This window comes from Herpailurus yagouaroundi, unplaced genomic scaffold (assembly GCF_014898765.1).
Source record: "Herpailurus yagouaroundi ecotype Mexico unplaced genomic scaffold, PumYag 213, whole genome shotgun sequence".
NCBI classification, from domain to species: Eukaryota; Metazoa; Chordata; class Mammalia; order Carnivora; family Felidae; genus Herpailurus; species Herpailurus yagouaroundi.
This window is the reverse complement of record NW_024412444.1, coordinates 14898979-14920895: the sequence shown is the minus strand read 5'-3', so window position 1 is coordinate 14920895 and position 21917 is coordinate 14898979. Positions and strand designations below refer to the sequence as shown.

Genomic DNA, 21917 nt, shown 5'->3' with positions numbered 1-21917 from the left:
AACAACCTCTCAACCAAAATCCAGGATTATATCCTGTGGCTACAAGCAACTCAGTAAGGGGCCGCTATAAAGGATTGTGGCTTTAGCTATCTTTCTTACCTTTATTATTATTACTTTTTAATGTTTTGTTTATTGTTTAGAGAGAGAGTATGACAGGGGAGGGGCAGAGAGAGAGGGGGACAGAGGATCTAAAGCGGGCTCCATGCTGATAGCGGTGAGCCTGACACGGGGCTCAAACTCATGAACCATGAGATCGTGACCTGAGCCAAAGTTGGACGCTCAACCGACTGAGCCACCTGGGGGCCTGTTTCTTACCTTTAAAAAAGGTAAGTTGGTTAAAACAAACTATAGGACTTTAGGAGAAAACGTTTACTATAGAGTTTTAATTTCCCAACAGTCTTTACTATAAATCCTTCACCCCAAAGTGTGGAATTTCATTCACGGTGGGTGGGGGAGATTTAGGATTGGGGTTACATGCCATTACTGAGGCATGGCTTGCACCTCTGCCCTAGACTGTCAATCTAAGTCTCTACTACAGATAAACAAAGGGCCATCTGGAGCTGCGAGGCAGCTGAGAGCACCCATGCAAACACTTGGCTATGAATTCATGGGTCACTGCGAATTCCAACTCCCATTTGGTTGGACGACAGGCAAGTGTAGACACGAAAAAAACCTGCTCTTTCAGGAAGCTCCACCTATTTACAGATAGTTTTCAAAACCAGAAAGAATACATTATAAAAAGGAAGTACCAAAGATTTACAAAATTCCCAAAGGTTTATTAGTTTTAATCTAGCCATAGACATCATTTTACTTATTCCATAGCATGGGGGAATTTTCTTTACAACGGTAATTACCGTGCTCTCCACATTCTTACCTTTTGCAATGTGTCACATTTTCAGATTGCCTGCTTGACCTAGAGTTCCTTTATAGCTTTGTGGACAAAACCAAGGCTCTGTTCCTTCTTTCATTTTGTGGCTACTTGCTTCTTAGGCTGAGGAGTAAGCCAGGCCACCTCCCAGAGCACCAGCTCTGGTGCACAGCACCTACGCTTTCTGTCCCATGTGGCACCATGAACTAGTCATCACTAGGAATGCGTGACAGAGCCCTGGATTAGCTACCTGTTCTCAGAACACAAAAAGGCCTCTATAAAAACAGAACAAGGCATCTATATAGATAGCCAGATCTCATTAAGGATATGAGAGGGAATTTGGGGGAATATAAGGTGACCTAAAAGAACAGAAAATTATTCTCAGAATTTATTCTCATCCAGTTAGGATCCTAAGTGTTCATGCATCCACTACAGAGATGACTGCTTTTCCTACATTAATTTTCAGAGTTCCATAAATTCCTCTTAATTCTCTATGAGACACTGAGGAATTTGATGCAACTTGAACTTCTCAGGGGCTCTAATGTACACTTCTCTACCTCAGAAGTGAGATTTCCTTTGGTGTTTGAATAGGACTTTTCCTTTGCTGGAGGAAACTACCTTCCAGAGCACTGTTTCAAAGTCTGCTCCCTAAACTCTAGATTCTTGAGATGCTGAAGTGGAATATGAGAAAAATGGTCCCATAGTTCGATCAACCTGGGAATCGGTGCTGCTGTACTTATTGTAGGGCCCCTCAGAGTCTTGAGCATTGCAAAGCCCAAAGCCCCAGGAGGATGGGGGAGGAGGAGCCATGTTAACAACATTTCCTTAACTCACTTGACCAACTGGAACCTTTCCTAAGGGTCACCTGTTAACTATGTAGAGGCTAGTGTTAGAGCAGAATTGTTTGGGAAACACACCATAGAGAGTGCTTTTCACACCTGTCCCTGGAACTTTTGGTGAGGTGAGGATTACACAAAAAACAAAAGAAAAGTACTTAATCATATATGAGTAAAGAGTAAGGTGACAATTACAATTCCACTGAAACAAAGTGCAGCAGTGGAAACCTTCAGTCTGCCTCCTATGAAGTGTGAAGCTCTCAGGGGCCCATGTCAAGTGAAAAGTCAGGGCAGTTCCAAAGCCACGCAGCTTGAAGACCACTAATGAAATGCCCACTGCTTGACGCATAGTGGACGGTTCGTAAGTGTGTAGTGAATAAGATAACAAATGCACTACAACTTCCATTTTATTCAATTTCAGGGAGAAAACGCCATCCTTTCACTTTTAAACTAATATACAGAAAAGAAAAAAAATCTAGAAAAGCTTAACACGTGGGTAGAATTCCAAATAATGCTTAATGAAGGCTGTGAACCTACCATCAACTGCAGACCATAAATATACCCTTTGCATTAGCAGGTGCAAATGATCAGGCTACACATATACCTAAGCCCTAGCAGAGGCCGCAGGGGTGAAGAACAGGCAAGAAGCTTTTGAAGAACTACCTGCTGCAGGCTAACTTTTGCACCCAGAAACCATTTTCAGTAATTTTATGGGAACAGAAAAAGAGCATTCTAAACTTTCACACCAAGTCAAGGGCTTGGACGTAAGCAAATTTCTTTCCCTTTTAGGCTAAAAACTGTACGACATTGGGGCGCCTGGGTGGCGCAGTCGGTTAAGCGTCCGACTTCAACCAGGTCACGATCTCACGGTCCGTGAGTTCGAGCCCCGCATCGGGCTCTGGGCTGATGGCTCAGAGCCTGGAGCCTGTTTCCGATTCTGTGTCTCCCTCTCTCTCTGCCCCTCGCCCGTTCATGCTCTGTCTCTCTCTGTCCCAAAAATAAATAAACGTTGAAAAAAAAAATTAAAAAACAAACAAACAAACAAACTGTAAGACATGTATTCTTTCTGGACTAATTATCTCTGCTGGCCTAGAGGTGACTTCCCCAGCACATGCCCCCACGCCCCCTCCCCCTACTCCCCGCCTGCCTCCTTCTCCCCTCTTGGTCCTCCCAGTCCATCTCACCCTCTCATATTCATCCTTGGCTCTGCTTAGCATCTCCAGAATGTCGATGGGCCTGTGGTCACTGCAGCCGTTAGCCTGGCTGGGACTCTGTTTGTCCCGAGCAGCTTGCTGGGACCGCCGTGTCTCCTCTTCTACCACACTAGAGGAGGAGAACCAGATTTTAGAAAGACTTCTTTAGGCACAATCTGACCCACGAACTCTCCTGGTGTTTGTCTTCCGAGGATACGGGAAGAATGTCATAGGATACGCTTCCTCCGAACACAATTGCAGGGCCTCGGTCTGTATTGGGAGTACATAACTAACTGCTTTACCAGCTCATGTGCAACAATGCCAACTGATGTGTCTCACTGTTAGAAGGGCAGAGTACAGAATTCTTTTCTAGAGATGGTAGGAGCAGATATGTTAACAATGACCAAATTATTTCTCTTTTTTGAAGTCTCAAACTCAAACTACCAGGTGAAGTACACTTTCAAAAGCATGTAGTCAGCAACACACAGGCAGGCTGCATAGCTGAGCAACCACTGTGGAAAGTCTGTACTGACACTGGACTGGGGGAAGGGGGGAGAAGGAGAGATAAGGAGAGAGAGGGAGGGAGAGGGAGAGAGAGGGAGGGAGAGGGAGGGAGAGGGAGGGAGAGGAGGTTCTTAAAAAAAAAAAAAGATTTCAGCAAATCTTCAAAGGTTTCCCTTATTCTCTCCTTAGAAATCACCAAGTGGGTGGTGAGGTCAGGGTGATCATGGCAGTGCTATTCATTCTGATTGGTGCTCAGGCTAATTCTGCACTTGAAAATAAAGCAAGAAAAGTTGAGGGTTAAGAATGCCAGAGAGGGCTGGGGTCTTTTTCTTTTTAAGATTCATTTAGGTTTTAATCCCAGCTGTAATGAACGGGATTACCTGCCACAGGATATTATGGGCACAGGACAACTTGATTATTGTATAAGCTGAAAACTTTCTGGATGGTGATAAGGACAGGCAATAAAACAATTCAGTAGCAGAACATCTGTTTCTTGGTTGTTTTTTTTTTTTAATTTTTTTTTAACGTTTATTTTTGAGACAGAGACAGAGTATGAACGGGGGAGGGTCACAGAGAGGAAGACACAGAATCTGAAACAGGCTCCAGGCTCTGAGCTATCAGCACAGAGCCCGATGCGGGGCTCGAACTCACGGACCTCGAGATCATGACCTGAGCCGAAGTCAGCCGCTTAACCGACTGAGCCACCCAGGTGCCCCCTTGGGTTTTTTTTGAACAACAGGAATAGGACAAGAATAGGCCACTTCAGTGTCAGTTCACTGCTTTAAAACAACCTGCCTAGGAGCTCCCATTCATGTGCGTGGGATGGTTCTTTTATTTGAAAACACTGGGTTAAACAGTATTAAGCACTTTTTTTTTTTTAAACAGCAGACTCATTCTGAGTTTTTAACGTACTAAAGTATATTTGATTCTCCAAGAAGGGTGAGCTTATACATTTCCCCAAATTTACTTGACCAGAATCTTCTCCTAAGGCAAGATTTCTGTTTAGAAGATCTTGCTTTGAAGTAATGGTGTTATTTCTCTATCTAGATGCTTATAGCTCTGAATACGATGATTATTTCTGAAATAAATGTACAGTCACAGACTTTACAGTAGAATGAAAGAAGACTGGTATGTGATATGAAGATCAGACCAATTAGCATCCATATTGTCTCATTTATATCCATACCAGACAAGAAAGACTATATGGCCCCAACTGTGAGGCCTGTTGCAAAGGAGAAAAAGACTGGAGAGATATATGTTGGTTATTTCTTGATGGTAGATCACAAGCAATTTCCCGTTCCTTTTTTGTCCGTTTCTTCATTTTCCATAATTAACAGGCACTCCTTTAATAATGAAGGGGGAAAAAAAGAGTGCTATTTCAAGAGACTTGTATTTGTACTCAGTTACAAGCTGCACCAGCTTGAATTCACCTTCATTGAAGACTCCGGTCACACAGTCTGTTTCTCCTCCCTCTTGCCAGGCTGCCTGGTTTGTCCATCCTGGTATTCCCCTCATCCCTGCTCCAGACTGGATCTGGATCTGTAATTTTGGTTCAGTTTTTCTTTTTTCTTTTTTTTTTTTTTTTTTAAATAAAGTAAGCTTTATGTCCAACATGGGGTTTGCAATTCAAGACTCTGAGATCAAGAACTGCATGCTCTACTGATTGAGCCAGCCAAGCGCCCCCCAAAAGAACATTTCTTTCTTTCTTTTTTTTAATTTTAAAAAAAGTTTGATTTTTGAGAGAGACAGAGTACAAGTGGGGGAGGGGCAGAGAGAGAGGGAGAGACTCAGAATCCAAAGCAGGCTCCAGGCTCTGAGCTGTCAGCACAGAACCCAATGCGGGGCTTGAACTTGTGAACTGTGAGATCATGACCTGAGCTGAAGTTGGACGCTCAACCCACTGAGCCACTCAGGTGCCCCAAAAACATTTCTAATAGTCGCCACTATTAGACCGGTGGAACAGGCCTCTTTACAATGTTCACTTCTGCTTTCAACAGCATGTCCAGGTGGCAAGAAGGGACAGGAAAGATGCCGGGACTCTATCAGGCCTCTTCCAATCCAAACTCTCTTAGGAGCACCCTCTTCTCAAATATGCCCTCAAGACTACCCATAAATCAGGAATAAGGCTCACTTCCATGAGTTCTCCAAATTTCAGTCTTCGTAGGCAACCGTTCAAACAAGTATTTATTGTTAGGAAGAGTTTCTGGCAGGGTGGATTTCCTCTTTAGGAGAGTCAGCATTTCCCAAGTTTAGTGGATTTTCAACCCTGCCACTGACCAGAGAGGATTTCTAAATTCGGATACAGTACAGTTCTAGAGGTGTGCATGCTCTACCACAGAGCTTCTCAGTTTTTATAAACATCTTTTGGAATAAGTCAACTTCTTTACTTGGAGAATTTTTATTATATTGCAGCTGTTGAAACAGTGATTTAACAGAATGGGCACCGACAGGCACATTTATTGAGACACACACACAATCTGCCAACACACACCTGTATTTCTGGTGGGCAGAGATAATATTCTGAATTATGTAGCAAATAGAGGCTGTACACAGGCAAAGTCAGAGCAAAGAAAGATAAAGTAGTCTTTTCTTTATCTTTGGTGACCACGACACCATTTATCACAAAGTTCATGTTAACTTATAAGGTGTTCTCTTCGGCCATAAATAGGCCAGGCACTTGAAAACTCATTACTAACAGTTTCATGAGGGCACTCTCTAATCACTTTCAATAACTCCCCTGCTTCTAGTAAAACCAGCTGGAAGCATAAGCAAATGTGCTTCTTTTGGGCATTTCTTGTGAAAGAAACTCAAATGCTCCTTTTCCCTTTTGCTTTCTGTTTCTACTTCCTCATCCTACTTTTGGTTTCAGTACAATATTTTCAGATAGGCCTTCAGTCTTCTGCCTCATTTACCACCTGAAGTCTTGTATGAGGGGTACCACTGGCCCTGACAGTTTAGACAAAAGCTCAAAATGGTTTCCTGTAAGTAGCTATTAAAGCTAAAAGAAACATATTTCTTACTTGGGGCCCAAAAGTTCTCAACCTGCAGGAGAAAGTCTATATACTAACATATTCCAAAGTTTAGATATTTCAGAAAAATATTCTGGATTTCAGGATAACCAAGAATCAATACATCTGTGTCTTCTAAGTAATTAGAAGTAAACTGCCTTTGCTGTCACTTTCAAAAATACAAAAAGTAGTCATCAAATAAGTAAATGGCTTTGTAAAAAAAGTAGTTTTAATTCATTTCCAGGGACAAGGTGTTGTAAAAATAAAGTGTGCTCAGTTGCTATGTGTCCAACTTCGCAAAGCTCAGATGATGACCTTGACGTTAGTGAGCTGAGGCCTCACGTCGGGCTCTCTGCTGTCAGTGCGGAGCCAGAGAGCCCGCTTCGGATCCTCTGTCCCCCTCTCTCTCTGCCCCTCCCCCTGCTCTCTCTCTCTCTCTTTCTCTTTCAAAAATAAGTAAAACATTAAAAGAAAGGAAGGAAGGGGGCGCCTGGGTGGCTCAGTCGGTTGAGCGTCCGACTTCGGCTCAGGTCATGATCTCACGGTCTGTGAGTTCGAGCCCCGCGTCGGGCTCTGTGCTGACAGCTCAGAGCCTGGAGCCTGCTTCTGCTTCTGTGTCTCCCCCTCTCTCTGCCCCTCCCCTGCTCATGCTCTGTCTCTGTCTCAAAAATAAATAAAAACATTAAAAAAATAAATAAATTAAAAAAAAAAAAAAGGAAGGAAGGAAAGGAAAGGAAAGGAAGGAAGGAGGGGTGTTTCTAGAGACGCAACATGTTTTCCAACATGACTGATGCAAGTTCATTTGGAACAATGTCTTCAGGGGTGTATGCCCACAGTAATAAACACAGCCTATCCTGTGAGCTCATGGCCAGAGCCATCAAAGCAGAAGGCGGACAGACATCCAATCAGGACATGACAGTGGTCTTCGATTAAAACTTTGCTTTAGCCATATGGGCTTCTTTTAAAATGCAAATATGCCTGGAATTGAGGTTTGGGGCTTATTTATTTACACTTTTACAGAAATTAGTGTGAAATTGGACTGTTTCTTAAAAAATTAAGACCGTTTTCTTCCAAAGATGTAGATAAAAACCTTGCAGGAGAACGAAAGGAATTCCGATGATGGGGTGGGGGTTCACATCTCTGGGGAGATTTAGGCAAAAACCGAAAAGGAAACACAGGTGAGCCAGAATACACTGGTGGCCGCAGCACCGCAGGCCCCTCCAGCGCCACGGTGTCTCGGGCTCCCAGAACCCAGACCAGCAGCACCAGCAGCACAGAGAAGCCAGATGAGGGGTGGCTCCTGTGGGCTAGCTTGAGAAAAGACAGTAAGCCACCCTTTAGAACTCTCATTCAATGAAATTGCTTTCCAATTCCAAGATTCTGACATACAAAGCATCTCCTGGAACACAGCCCATCAGTGAACTGGGGGGCCACTACACCTAGAGTCGGCGCCACAGCAGAGTTCACGTCAAGGAGGCGCGGGCAGGAGTTCTCTACTGGCTGCGGAGCGCCGCACCACTAGTCTCGCCAGAGCCTAGCGCCGCCTGCCTGTGCCCTGGGCGTGATAGCGTCCTCTGGGGTCAGCCCTAAGCGCATGCTTAACAATAAGGGTTTGGTTAAATTAAGATTTGTCTTCAGGACTGGATAAAATTACAAATACCACAGAGGACTCTTTAGCGTAAACTGGAAAAAGGCTGTTGAACTGAAAAGTAGGAGGTACAGGGTGATCTATTTTTGTAAAAAACCACCACACACGACCTAATGTACAAATAAAAAGACGGGAAGGAAACAGACTAAAACACTAACAATGGGAGTAGTAGGGTTACAGATAATTCTAGTTTTAAGCTTTTCTGCCTCTTCCAATTTTTGGACAATAAGCAGGAAATCAGGGGAGAAACAAATGAGTAGACTCAGTAGCAAACAGAAGCGAGGGGGAAAGTACTTTTTTCATCTCTCATATATCATTAATTAGATCTATGTTGTAAAAGAAATACTTACTCGGCCATGAGTTTGGCTATGCGGTGACAGTCATTCTTATCGTAAAACCAGATGCTGTATATCGACACTTGAAAAACAAAGGAGAAAAAAAGATAATGGGAAATGCGGTTTCAACATTTGAGTATACGTAAATACTATATTATTACCACGGAATGTCAGAGAATTAACCACTAACAGAATTTACCATCAAACCCTCAAATTGTTAAGAGTTCCTCTAAAGAAAAAAAACCCTCTCCCTTAAACTGCTTAATAAAATTATTAATAGAATTAAGATAGGTAAAATATTCAGATGAAAATTGCGAAAGAAAGTTTTCAGACATGATTTCCAGATCTCATTGAGCCTAAGGTGCCACTAAGTGTAAGAGGTTCCATTATTTTCTGTGTTACCAAGAAAGGAAAGTGCTGTTAAACTAAGAATCAACATTGTGAGATGCATTTCAAATTGACAGTGAAATGTGAAAAAAAGTGTTTTAATTATCGAAAACCAAGTTCACCCACCAGCAGAACCAAACAACAGAACCTCCATCAATCTTTCGAAGCTTGAAATATGGAATCAGTAATTACAATAAAAACAAACACCAGCTCCAGGTCCAGCCTATGATCAACATCGTTCATGCAGGAAATGGAAATGCTGGGGCTGAGCTCAGTCTATCACACTTCTTTTCCTTTTTCATTCCCAACACGTGTGGTGTGATCAACACTAAGAAACCCTTCAAAAACTATTTGATGAATAGATAAACGAACTTTATAATTAAAGGTTAACAAGACATAAAAACCACTGTAAACACTTTCTGGATAAGGTGGGACAGAAATACTGAATTGTAAGTCAAAACAAACATATGAATAGCTATGGCTCATTGCTACCATGTGCGCCCACCATGATACTCACAGCTTGGCCCAGGCTGCACCTTCCTTCATACTTAAAATGACTGGTACGGGCAGTGCAGATATCATTATGTCTTTTTTTAAAAATCAAACATTTTTTTTTTAAGACAGGAAGAAGAATTTATTGGTGGGCATGAATAAGGAGGGAGCAGTGCTGAGGTTCTCATGAGTGCAGAGCCTGTCGTTTGCCTAAGAGGCCATGAGTAGGGATGTATTTGACCCCACAGCCATCTGGGATGAGCTGCTTTTCAGCCATCATGTCTCCAAATTTGTCCACATTAAACTTAGCCTTATTTCTTGGAAATGAAGATCTTCTGGTGGCCAGAGGACCTGAACTTGGCTCTTCGTAGGGCCTCAATCACAGGGTTCTGGAAGGACATGATGACATGGCCACTGTGGACCCTAACCATGTGCCCTGGGGGTTTCCAAAGGCACTCCACATACCTGTCTGGAGCCCGTCAACCCCAGCACAGGACAACATCTTGTTGATACAGGTGATGGGGATGGGGTGGAGTTGCACTTGGATATGAAAACCATCTTTGCCATAGCTTTTCACCATGTACTTGCTGGCAAAAATACAGGCAGTCTCCAGGGCTTCAGAGGAGAGCTGCTCATATTCATCTGACGTCATGTGGCCACATAGTGGGAACCCATTCACATTTGCCTTCTTCTGCCCCAGGTCAAAGATGTGGATATTGGCATCAGGGACACTTCTGCCAAAGTGAGACTTTGGGTATGTTTTGTTCTTACAATACCGGTAACACCATGGCAACACCAGGATTTTCAGTGGCGCTCCAAAGGAAAAGGGCTAAATTAAACTTTTAATTTTGAAATAATTGTAGCTTCACACACACTTGGAAAAAATAAAGAGACTGTATGTGCCCTTTGTTTCTTCCATTGGTAACGTTTGGTAAAACTATAGTATCATTTCACAGCCAGGCTTCTGACACTGATACAGTCAAGTTACAGAACATTGGCTGTGGCCACAAAGATCCCTGGTGGACTTTTATAGCCACACCCTCTTCCCTTGGTCCCTCTCCCCCATCTCTGACTCCTGGCAGACACACTAATCTGTTCTCTGTTTCTTTAATGTTGTCATTTCAAGAATGTTACAGAATATAAAGGGAATCATATAACATGCAACTTTTTGAGATTGAGTTTTCTAACCCAACATAATTCTCTGGATATTCATCCAAGTTGTTGCTTGCACCAATTGTTTATCCCCACCCCCACTCTCTTTTTTCGGCTGTGTAGTATTTCATGGTGTGGCCATACCTGTTCAAATGTTCATCCACTGATGGACACGTGGTGTGTTTCCAGTTTTGAGCTATTAACAAATAAGCAGCTATGAATGTTCATGCACAGGTTTTCGTGTGAATGTAAGTCTTCATCTCTGGGTTAAATGCCCCAAAGCACAGTTACTGAGTCACAGAAGTTGCATGTCCAGTTTAAAGAAGAAATTGTTCTCTAGAGTGTTGGTACTATTTTATATTCCTACCAGCAACATATGAGCAATCCAGTTTCTCTGCATCCTTGCCAGCATCTGTTCTTCTATTTTTAACTTCATCCATTCTGACAGGTATATAATGGCATATCACTGTGGTTTTAGTTTACATCTCCCTAGAAGCTACTGATGCTGAACATCTTTTCATGTGCTTCTCTGTAATCCATATTTTCTGTTTAGTCAAATGTCTGTTCATGTTTTTTGAGCCTTCTAATTGGACGTTTTTTACTGTTGAATTTTATGAGTTCTTTAGATATTCAAGATACTAGGCCTTTGTTGGATATGTGGTTTGAAGATATTTTCTAACTGGAGCTTGTTTTTCATTCTTAGTAAGGTCCTTCCAGAGCAAAGATTTTTAATTTTGACAAGGTCCAACTTACCAATTTTTCCTTTTATGGATCATGCTTTTGGTGTCAAGGATTCTTTCCTGATGGACCCGCAGTAACAAAATTTTCTATGATTTTTCCTAAAAGGTTTATAGTTTCACACTTCAGTAGGTAATCAATTTTTTAAAATGTTTTATTTATTCTTGAGAAAGATTTGGGGGGGGGAGGGTCAGGAGCAGAGAGAAAGAGAGACACAGAATCTGAAGCAGGTTCCAGGCTCTCAGCTGTCAGCACAGAGCCTGATGTGGGCTTGTACCCAAGAACCATGATATCATGGCCTGAGCTGAAGTCAGACGCTTAACCAACTGAGCCACCCAGGCGCTCCATCAATTGGTAATTGATTTTGAGTTAATTTTTGTATAAAAAGGTTTAGGTTAAGGTTTTCTTTTGGTCTAAATGTTCTATACAGCACTATTTGTTGAAAATGCTCTCCTCTCTTTATTGAGGAGTATTTTGTACCTTTGTCAAATATCAGTTGGGTATATTTGTGTGGGTCTATTTCCAGATTTATTTTATCCTATTTATGTGTTTATTCCTCCACCAGTACCACACTGTCTTGATTCTTGTGCTATACAGTAGGCCTTAATAATTCCCCCCACTTTATGCTTTTCCAAATTGTTTTATCTTCTACGGCCTGTGCTTTTCCATAGAAGTTTTAGAATAAGTTTGTTTATGCCTACAAAAAACATTGTTGGGATTTTGATAGAAGAAAGTGCTTTAAACCTACAGAGCAATTTGGGAATAGGTGAATTTGTACTATGTGGAATGCTTCAATGCACAAGTACAGTCTATCTCTCCATTTATTTAGATCTTTGATTTCTTTCATCAGTAATTTTCAGCACACAGATCCTGTACATATTTTGTTAAATTTATGCCTAAGTACTTAACTTTCTTTGTAAGGGCTATAAATCGTGGCTTGTTTTTAAGGTTATCTTTTTTAAGTAATCTCTACACCCACTGTGGGACTCTAACTCATGACCCCAAGATCAAGAGGCGCATGCTCTGCTGACCGAGCCAGCCATCGCCCCTAAATGGTAGTTTTTAATTGTGACTGAGTTTTGAATGTTGATCTTGTATTCTCATATCTTACCAAGCTCACTAATTAGTTCTAGGAATTTGTACTTAGTCTGTTATCTGCAAATAACATTTTTATTATTTTTCTCCCCTTTCTCTTCCAATATGTAGGCCTATTTTTCTTTTTTGCCTTATTGCAGTGGTTAGAACTTTCAGTGCTATGTTGCACAGCAGTGTTGACAGTGGACATCCTTGCCTTGTTCTCAATCTTAAAGGGAAAACATTCATCCTTTCACTGTAAGTATAATGCTGGCTGTAAGTCTGTTGCAGATGCTCTTTATCAAGATCACATCATTTACTTCTATTCCCAACTTAAGAGTTTTTATCATGCATGGACATGGGTTTTTTCCCTGCATCAAAAACACTAAATATGATCATGTGATATTTCTATTTCATCTTTAGTCTTTTGATATGGTGGATTAAACTGATGTTCAATGTATTTTTTTTTAATGTTTATTTTTGAGAGAGTGTGTATGTGTGTGCACACAAGTAGGGAAGGGGCAGAGAAAGAGGGAGAGAGAGAATCCCAAGCAGACTCTACACTTGGTGTGGAGCCTGACAAGAGGCTCGATCTCATGACTGTGAGATCATGACCTGGGCTGAAACCAAGAGTCAGGTGCTAAACTGATGGGAGCCACCCAGGCGTCCCTTACTTTCAATACCGAACCAGCTTTGCAGATCTGGAATAAAACCCTTTTCTCTATATTGTTGAGTTTGCTAATATTTGGCTGAGGATTTTTTTTTAACTTACTTCTCTAGAAATTTTTTTGTTTTTTAATGTTATTTATTTTTGAGAGAGACACAGAGTGCAAGCAGGGAAGGGGCAGAGGGAGAGGGAAACACAGAATCTGAAGCAGGCTCCAGGCTCTGAGCTGTCGACACAGAGCCCAATGCAGGGCTTGAACTCACAAACTGTGAGATCATGACCTGAGCCAAAGTTACATGCTCAACGAACTGAGCCACCCAGGCGTCCCCTTTTTAACCTACTTCTTGAGAGATACTGGTTTGTGGTTTTCTTTTATTGTACTGTCTGCCTAGTTTGGGTATCAGAATAATACTGGCTTTATAAAATCAGCTGAAAATTGTTCCCTCCTTGTCTGTTTTCTGGAAGAAACTATGTAAAATTAGTGTTAACTCCTCTTTGAATTCTCCAGTAAAACCATCTAGGCCTGGAGATTTTTTTCTTTTGAATTATGAATTCAATTTCTTCAATGGCTATAGGACTATTCATGTTATCTATTTTGTCTTGGTTGAATTTTGTAGTTTGGGTTTTCAAGGAACTGGTCCATTTCTTCCAAGTTATCAAGTTTATGACTATAAAACTGTTCACAGGGGGTGCCTGGGTGGCTCAGTCGGTTGAGCGTCTGACTTTGGCTCAGGTCATGATCTCACAGTTTGTGAGATCAAGCCCCGTGTCGGGCTCTGTGCTGACAGCTTGGAGCCTGGAGCCTGCTTCGGATTCTGTGTCTCTGTCTCTCTCTGCCCCTCCCCCACTTGTGCTATCAAAAATAAATTTTAAAAAATGTAAAAAAAAAAATTAAAGAAAAATAAAGTACTTAAATGTTCACAGCATTAGCTTATTACCATTTTAATGTCTGGAGAATCTATAGTGATACCTACTATTCCATTCCTGATACTGGTACATTGTGTTTTCTTTTTCTTAGTATTGCTAAAAAGGTTTGTGAATTTTATTGATCTTTTTTTAATTTGTGGTGCCTGAGTGGCTCAGTCAGTTAAACGTCCAACTCTTGGTTTCGGCTCAAGTCATGATCTTATTGCTTCGTGGGTTTGAGCCCCACACGGAGCTCTGTAATGACAGTGAGGAGCCTGCTTGAGATTTTCTCTCTCCCTCCCTCTCTTTGCCCCTCCCCCACCTGTGTTGTCTCCATCTCTCTCAAAATAAACTTAAAAGTTTTCTAAAAACCCAGCTTATTGTTTCACTAATTTTTCTCTTTTCATATTTTCAATGTCATTGATTTCTTCTGCTCTTATCTTCATTCTTTCCTTACTTCTGTATGCTTTGAGCTTAATTTGCTCTTTATAATTTCTTGAAGTAAGAATTTAGTCAGCTCTCAGCCAAGTATCTTGAAGGTGTGGGAGGAGTTCCCCATGGCTAGGCCACCTGGTGTGCCTGTCCTGGAAGAGAGCCTCTGACTTTCACAGATGAAGACTGCTTCCCAGACTAGGCCAGTGATGTGACTCCTCCTCCACCCCTCCCTCCCCTTCGTGGGAGGGAGGGAAAGCACTCCCCCTGGTGGCCACTCATTGTCAGCAGGGCTCCTCTAATCCTTTCTGCCAGTTTTTCTGGCAGAAACCTGATACTGTTGGCAGGACTACCACTTGATCCAGGAGGGGAATGAGCCTACCTGACCTGTCCTGTGTTGCTAGGTTGGTGGTCAGCAAACACCAGGCCTGGGTCCCCACCTTCTGTTGGGCGAGAGGGTTGTAAGACCCTGTTGCTGTGCTGTTTTCCCAGTTGTGAGTCTCCCCCTTTCCACCTTTCAGAGTTCTACTGATTGTCTCTTGTGTTATTTCTGGGTTTTATAGTTGTACTTAACAGGGAGAAGCAAGGAGAGACAAGTAAGTCTAGGCCATCTTGTTTGGATCAGAAGTCTCACTGTGCACTTTTATGGATGGAAACTGAGGTTCATGGAAAGGCTAAATAGCTTATTACAAATCAGAAGAAAACAGTCTTGGCACTGTGGCTAGAACTCAGGTACTCTCACTCTTAGGCCAGTGGTCTTGACACCACACAGCCATTGCCTCATTACATGAAAGAACACATTTTTTTATAAAACAAAAACTTAATGAGCTTTAATTATGCTTATAGACTAAACTAACGCATAAAAGAGTATAAATAAGTTAAAAAACATACAATAAAAGGATGACAGAATATAGAATTATAGTCACCATGCTGTATATTACATCCCCATAACTTACTCATTTTGTAACTGGAAATTTGTACCTTTTGATCTCCCCTCCCCCCACCTCAGGCAACCATCGATCTGTTCTTTATATCCATGAGCTTTTATTTATTTTGAAAGAGAGAGAGAGACAGAGTGAGCACAGACAGGCAGAGAGATAGAGGGAGAGGAAGAATCCCAAGCAGGCTCTGTGCTATCAGCACAGAACCTGATGAGGGGCTCGAACTCACAAACTGTGAGATCATTACCTGAGCCGAAATTAAGAGTTGGACACTTAACCATCTAAGCCACCCAGGCATCCTGTTTTCTTTTTCTTCCTTAAAGATTCCACACATTAGTGAGATCATATAATATTTATCTTTTTCTATCTGATCTACTTGATTTTAGCATGATGTCCTCAAGGTCCATCTATATTGTTGCAAAACGTAAGGTTTCAATTTTTTAATGGCTGCATAATATTCCATTGTGTATATATACATTTTCTTCTTCCATTCATCCATTGATGGACTCCTAGGTTAGATCCACATTTTGGCTATTGTAAATAACGCTACAATAAACACAGAAGTGCATATATCTTTTCAAATTAGTGTTTTCATTTTTTTCAGATAAATACCCAGAAGTGGAATTGCCAGATCATACGGTAGTTTCATTTTTAATTTTTTGAGAAATCTCCATACTGTTTTCCATAGTAGATGCACCAATTTACAGTCCTAGCAACAGTGCATGAAGGTTTGCTTTTCCCCACATCCTCTCCAACACCTGTTGTTTCTTATATATTTTTTTAAAGTTTTATTTATTTATTTATTTATTTTGAGAGAGAGAGAGAGAGAGAGAGAGAGAGAGAGAGAGAGAGAGAGAGAGAGTTTGAGCATGGAAGGGGCAGAGAGAGAAGACAGAGAATCCCAAGCAGGGTCTGTGCTGTCAGTGCACGGCCAGATGCCGGGCTTGATATCACGAACCATGATATCATGATCTGAGCTGAAATCAAGAGTCAGATGCTCAACTGACTGAGCCACCCAGGTGTCCCTGTTATTTCTTGTATTTTTGACAAGAGCCATTCTAACATGTGTGGAGTAACCTCACTGTGGTTTTAATTTGCATTTCCCTGATATTAGTGATGTGGAGCATCTTTTCATGTACCTGTTGGCCACCTGTATGTCTTCTTTGGAAAAATGTCTGTTCAAATCTTCTGCCCACTTTTTAATCAGATTGTTCTTTTGCTATTGAGATGCATGAGTCCTTTATATAATTTGGATATTAGCCCCATATCAGATATATGACTTGCAAACATTTTTCTCTTGTTTGGTAGGATGCCTTTTTATTTTGTTGAAGGTTTCCTCTGCTCTGCAAAAGCTTTTAGTTTGATATAGTCTCACTTGTTTATTTTTGCTCTTTCTGCCTTTGCTTTTGGTGTCAAATCCAAAAAATCATTGCCAAAACTGATGTCTAGGAGCTTACCACCTATGTTTTCCTCTAAGGGTTTCACAGTGTCAGGTCTTACATTCAAGTCTTTAATCTACTTCGAATTTATTTTTTGTGTATGGTGTAAGATAAGATAGTAGCAGGTAGCTGTCCACTTTCCCCAACACCATTTACTGAACAGACTGTCTTTTCCCCATGATATATTCTTGGTTCCCTTGTTGGAAATTAGCTCGACCATATATGTGTGGGTTTACTGCTGGGTACTCTCTTCTGTTTCGCTGATCTATGTGTCTATTTTTGTGCTAGTACCATACTGTTTTGCATACTACAGCTCTGTAGTTTATCTTGAAATCTGGGTCTGTGATACCTCTGGATTTTTTCTTCATCTGCAAGTTTGGCTATCTGAGGTCTTTTGTGGTTCCATACAAATTTTAGGATCGTTTATTCTATTTCTGTGAAAAATGTCATGGCAATTTTGATACGAAATACACTCAATCTGTAGATTGCTTAAGGCAGTATAGACATTTTAACAATATTACTCCTTCTAATCCAGGAGCATGAAATATTTTCCCAATTCTTTGTGTTTTCTTCGACTTCCTTCATTAATGTCTTATAGTTTTCAGTGTACAAAAGCTTTTTAATGGCAAATTTTTATTCATGCTGAATTAACGTCATTATATTCTACAAAAACATTCATGGCCAATCACAACTTTAAAGTTCCTTTTTTGACAGAAATAAAAGTTTAATTGGATTTTTTTCAGTTGTCCTTGCAAAGGGAGTGAAAACATTGATACAGTGAGTGAATGGTTTCATTTTATGAATGAAATCATCAACGTGAATTTTTTTCCTAACCTGTTCTCTGGTAGAGAAACCCTTCAATTTCACTAAAACCGTCCTTGACTGTTGGGCTCCATGTCTGGCTATGTGTCCTGCAGGTGACTGTGCACACTAACTACCACACTACCAGGTTGGCTTTTGTTTTCTGAGCCTTCATGCAGCCTGATGTGAAGAGTTTTCCACGTTTGGAATCCAGGTTCACAGCCCCTCTTCTGTTCACAGAACTATAAAACACCACCAACGCTTCAAGCAGAATCAATGTCTAATGAATAACAAGTAATCTTGGAATATTTTACATGTAAGTAAACAGATTAAATTTAGCTTTGACATCCCTTTGACAAGGAACACAGAGGAAGCTCTGTTACAGACAAGATATAAGCAGTATCTTCCGCAGTATCTTTGGTTATGTTCCTATTCCCTGCGGCTAAGGATTGCTCCTACATAGAGTAATCAGATTGGGCTTTGAAAAGACTCCATATATGGCAAGTACATGCAACTATCTTTCTTTAAATATGCCTCTTCCAACCTTGGCTAAAGAACACACAAAACACAAGAGTCCAAATACAAGATTCCAGTTTCCCTCTGATGGACACACCCATGTAACTTAGACTGATCAGAAAGTTTGTGATATGCAATACATTAGGCTCAGAACATTCTTTGGGCTGAACAGGGGCATTTAATAATGTTTTCATAGGGGGTTGAAAGTCCAACTCTTAAGAAAGAATTCCATATGGATAATCAAATAAACCCAGCAGAACTATCAACTTACGTTGACAAAACTTTACTTATATCCTCTCTTCTTCCCTTAAAGAAATACTCTAGAATTTAGAAATAAGACACACACCTTCCACTCTTGTACATTATCAAGTAAACTGCCAAAAGAGACCCAAACACTTTCAAAGGCATGTTTGCAGAAGAAATAAAGATAAGGAAGCCATAACGATAGCTTAATGGGTACGGGATAAGAGTCACACTCGATTCTGCCAAAAGTGGACCTGTAGAGGTTCAGACACGCATCCAAGAATCAGCTCTGTCTGCCAACATATCAAATGCACAGTGCATGCAACTGGCAAGAATGCCCTGAGAGCTGCCCCTGAGCCTGTCACTGTCACCGGTGAGGAAAGACAGACAAGTTACCAGATAGCTCAGATCACGGAGGACCTGTCTCCAAGCCAAAGCCAAGTATTCTTCCCTCAAGAGAACTTCCACTCCAAGGCCCAACACATACCATGAACAATTCATTTGCTGAAACATCCTGACATAATTTTCCTTGATTAACTACAGCAATTTAAGGATTTGACAATATAGTATTATTTTGCTGTGGCAAATAATGATGGCATCCTGATTTATAAGTGGCTTTTCTCAAGACAAAGCAAACTATCTATCTATTGGACCCCCCACCATATTTGCAGCTGTTAACGGCTGTCCCAAGTAAGTCATGCAGTACAGGCAAGTCACCAAAGAGTTAGGGAGTGTGGTAGGATATTTAATCACTTTTAAGTTGTACTTCCATGAAAAACATCAAAATGCAGAAAAGAATATCGAAAATTAAGTGTTTCCTTTGCTTTTTAAATGACAGCATCTTTCTTTTAAAATCATGAAAAACAAGACTGACAAAAGATTAAAGCCATTAGATTACTTAATACTGAGAATTTTTAAAGATTTTTTTTAATGTTTATTTTTGAGAGACAGGGAGCGAGCGAGTAGGGGCGGGGCAGAGAGAGAGGAAGACACAGAATCCGAAGCAGGCTCCAGGCTCTGAGCTGTCAGCACAGAGCCCGACGCGGGGCTCGAACTCACAAACCGCGGGATCATGACCTGAGCTGAAGTCAGATGCTTAATCGACTGAACCACCAGGTGCCCCAATATTGAGAAATCTGAAAAAGCTGAGGAGCAAGAGTTTTCCATTTTCCCAGAGAGCGCAGTTTGCAGATCCAGCAGCCCGTTATGATTTGATGTTACATCTCATTCTGCTTCTCATCTGGAATGGTATACGGCATGTATAAGATCAAGAGAATCCAAATTAATTTGGAGGCTTTGTAAAATCCCTTGAGACTTCTTGAGATGCTGTGAAATGTCACAAGAACAGAGCTGGGAATCACTCTCGTGCACATGCTGTCTTTTTGATTCATTTATTATTTAGATCTGACCTACTTTCTAAAAGGATCTGAGGAGGTTGGAGATTTTCTCAGTATGGTGCCAAACACAAAAGGGGTTTGATAAAAGCTTTTTGGCAATGGTGTTAAGAGTTATAAAATTTCTAAAGATGATACTGACAAAGATCCTCTACACAGGAAGGAAGAACAAGAAAATGTGTTTTGAATATGGCCAAAAACATTTACTCTAAACATAAGGAAGATCTTTCTGATTATAAAAGTAATGTAAGAATGGAATAGATTATGTAAACAGTAGCCTGCCCCGGCTAGTGAAACAGCAAATGCCCCTGCCTTGAAAGATCATTTCCTTTAGGACAATAAGCCTAGCCTGGTGGCTCCACATTGACATTAAAGGAAAGAGAGAAGAGAAAGGCTCCGAGGTGGAAAGTAGAACACAGGAAAAAGGGTGTGGGGCCGCAGCCTGGCTGGCCTAGGATTTTGACAGGAACTGTGGTAGGTGGCAAACAGGCAGGCAGGAAAATGCTATGAATCCATACATGCAGCTGGTAAATGGGATTCAGTTACCTCAGCAGCTTACCTGTTATGGCCAAAGAACACACATCTCAAAACACCAATGAACACAAACAGAAGAGAGAGTGTACTTTCTAAAATTTAAATTGCAGGGGCACCTAGGTGGCTCGGTTGAGCGTTGGACTTTGGCTCAGGTGGGATCATGTGGTTCGTGAGTTTGAGCCCCATGTGGGCTCTGTGCTGACAGCTCAGAGCCTGAAGCCTGCTTCGGATTCTGTGTCTTTGGATTCCGTGTCTCCCTCTCTCTCTCTGCCCCTCCTCTGTCCGTGTGCGCCCTCTCTCTCTCTCTCTCTCTCTCTCAGAAATAATAAATGAATACACTTTTTAAAAATTAAAAAAAAAATTAAATTGCAGTGTCTAGGGGTAGGTGGCTCAGTTGGTTAAGTGTCTTGACTTCAGCTCAGGCATAATCTCGCAGTCCGGGAGTTCGAGCCCCACGTCGGGCTCTGTGCTGACAGCTCAGAGCCTGGAGCCTGCTTCAGATCTGTGTCTCCCCCTCTCTCTCTGCTCCTCCCCTGCTCATGCTCTGTCTCTATCTCTCAAAAATAAATAAATGATAAAAAAAAAATTGCAGTGTCTATTTAGTGAACACTGATTAAAGACATAGGTCAGGAAATTTTAAAATGTTATTCTGCACACTCTTTGGTTTAGTATTTTCACATTTAGTGCCCCTCTCTAAATTAAATCAAGCCTGAAACCATTTACTGGCAATATCACTTCCATAGTCCCTTTAAACACTGTAATCTTAGTATGGGATTCAGATACATGAAATGACCACTAATTTTTTTGGGAAATTAAGAAAATAAACCCAAAGAATATTACAACTGATCGTTTCCAGTTACAGACTTCCTATTCTTAAATAATGGCAGCTCTAAGTAAATAAAACAAAATTGGGAGTCACACCAGGGTTTGACGCCTGCTGTTAAGAGTTTCCTGCCACACAGTACTTGCTGCTCCCAAGGCAGAGCTTCCCCTGGGGGTGGGGGTGGGTCGCTGCAAGTGATTATGGGTATGCCAAATGTTGGACCTGTCCGACCCCTAGTGGTCTATTCACCCCAGTGTCCCACACAGAAATGATCACTTTTATGTATCAGAAGGGACAACAAAGGTTGGGAAGCATGGTCCCTGGCCTCCAAGGAGCTGAGTTCCTGTTTTCTGTGCTCCCAAAAATCCACATTTAGGGCTTTGGGAAACAGTTCAAATAGTAGGTGAGAAAAGAGGGAACTTCTTTTCTCTCCTTTCCCTAACTTCTCTGCTATATATGTATTTTTCTGCCGATTTACTAACAGATCATCCAAACCAGGGTTGTAAGGCAAATGCCCATGACAGTCTAAGAGACACAGGGTGTGGTGGGATCCGTGAGGCTGTGGTGGGATCAGTGAGGCTGTGGGGGGCATGCCCTACCCAGAGTTCCTGACTATCAGTGCTTACAGGGATGCAGGTGCTGTATGGCCATACAGCCACTTTGTCATAAGAAGGAAAGGTAGAAATCCAGGTGTCTGTGTAAAATGTCATTTTTAAATGGTAGCAAATGCTTATCCCATGCCTTTCTGTTTAAAAAAAAGTGCCGAGCATCCCTGGAAGTAGTGACTTTGTAAGTAGCTCAGATCTGCCTGGACCCTCCAGGGGACTGAACCTCAGTCTTGAGGTTTATTCTGCCTACTTCAGAGTGGCTTCAAATCTTCTAGTGGTTACTCTGCTTCAAAAAAATTTTTTTTAACTTTTGAGAGAGAGAGAGAGAGAGAGAGAGAGAGAGATGGAGGGAGGGAAGGAGGGGGAGAGAGAGAGAGA

At 41.5% G+C, this 21917-nt stretch overlaps 1 protein-coding gene and 1 pseudogene across 2 annotated transcripts in view; both read right to left on the bottom strand.

Annotated features, from left to right (window-relative positions):
* The window catches only part of DCP1A (decapping mRNA 1A), a 58530-nt gene that overhangs the window by 21573 nt on the left and 15040 nt on the right, over positions 1–21917 (bottom strand). For both annotated transcript variants that reach the window (XM_040454797.1, XM_040454798.1), the window contains 2 exons: positions 8408–8474; positions 2889–3027 (listed from right to left, as the gene is read on the bottom strand). In XM_040454797.1, the coding sequence (XP_040310731.1) occupies positions 2889–3027; positions 8408–8474 (206 nt within the window). The remainder of the gene's footprint in view (positions 1–2888; positions 3028–8407; positions 8475–21917) is intronic.
* LOC121016722 (60S ribosomal protein L10-like) overlaps positions 8487–21917 on the bottom strand; it is a 19132-nt pseudogene continuing 5701 nt past the window's right edge.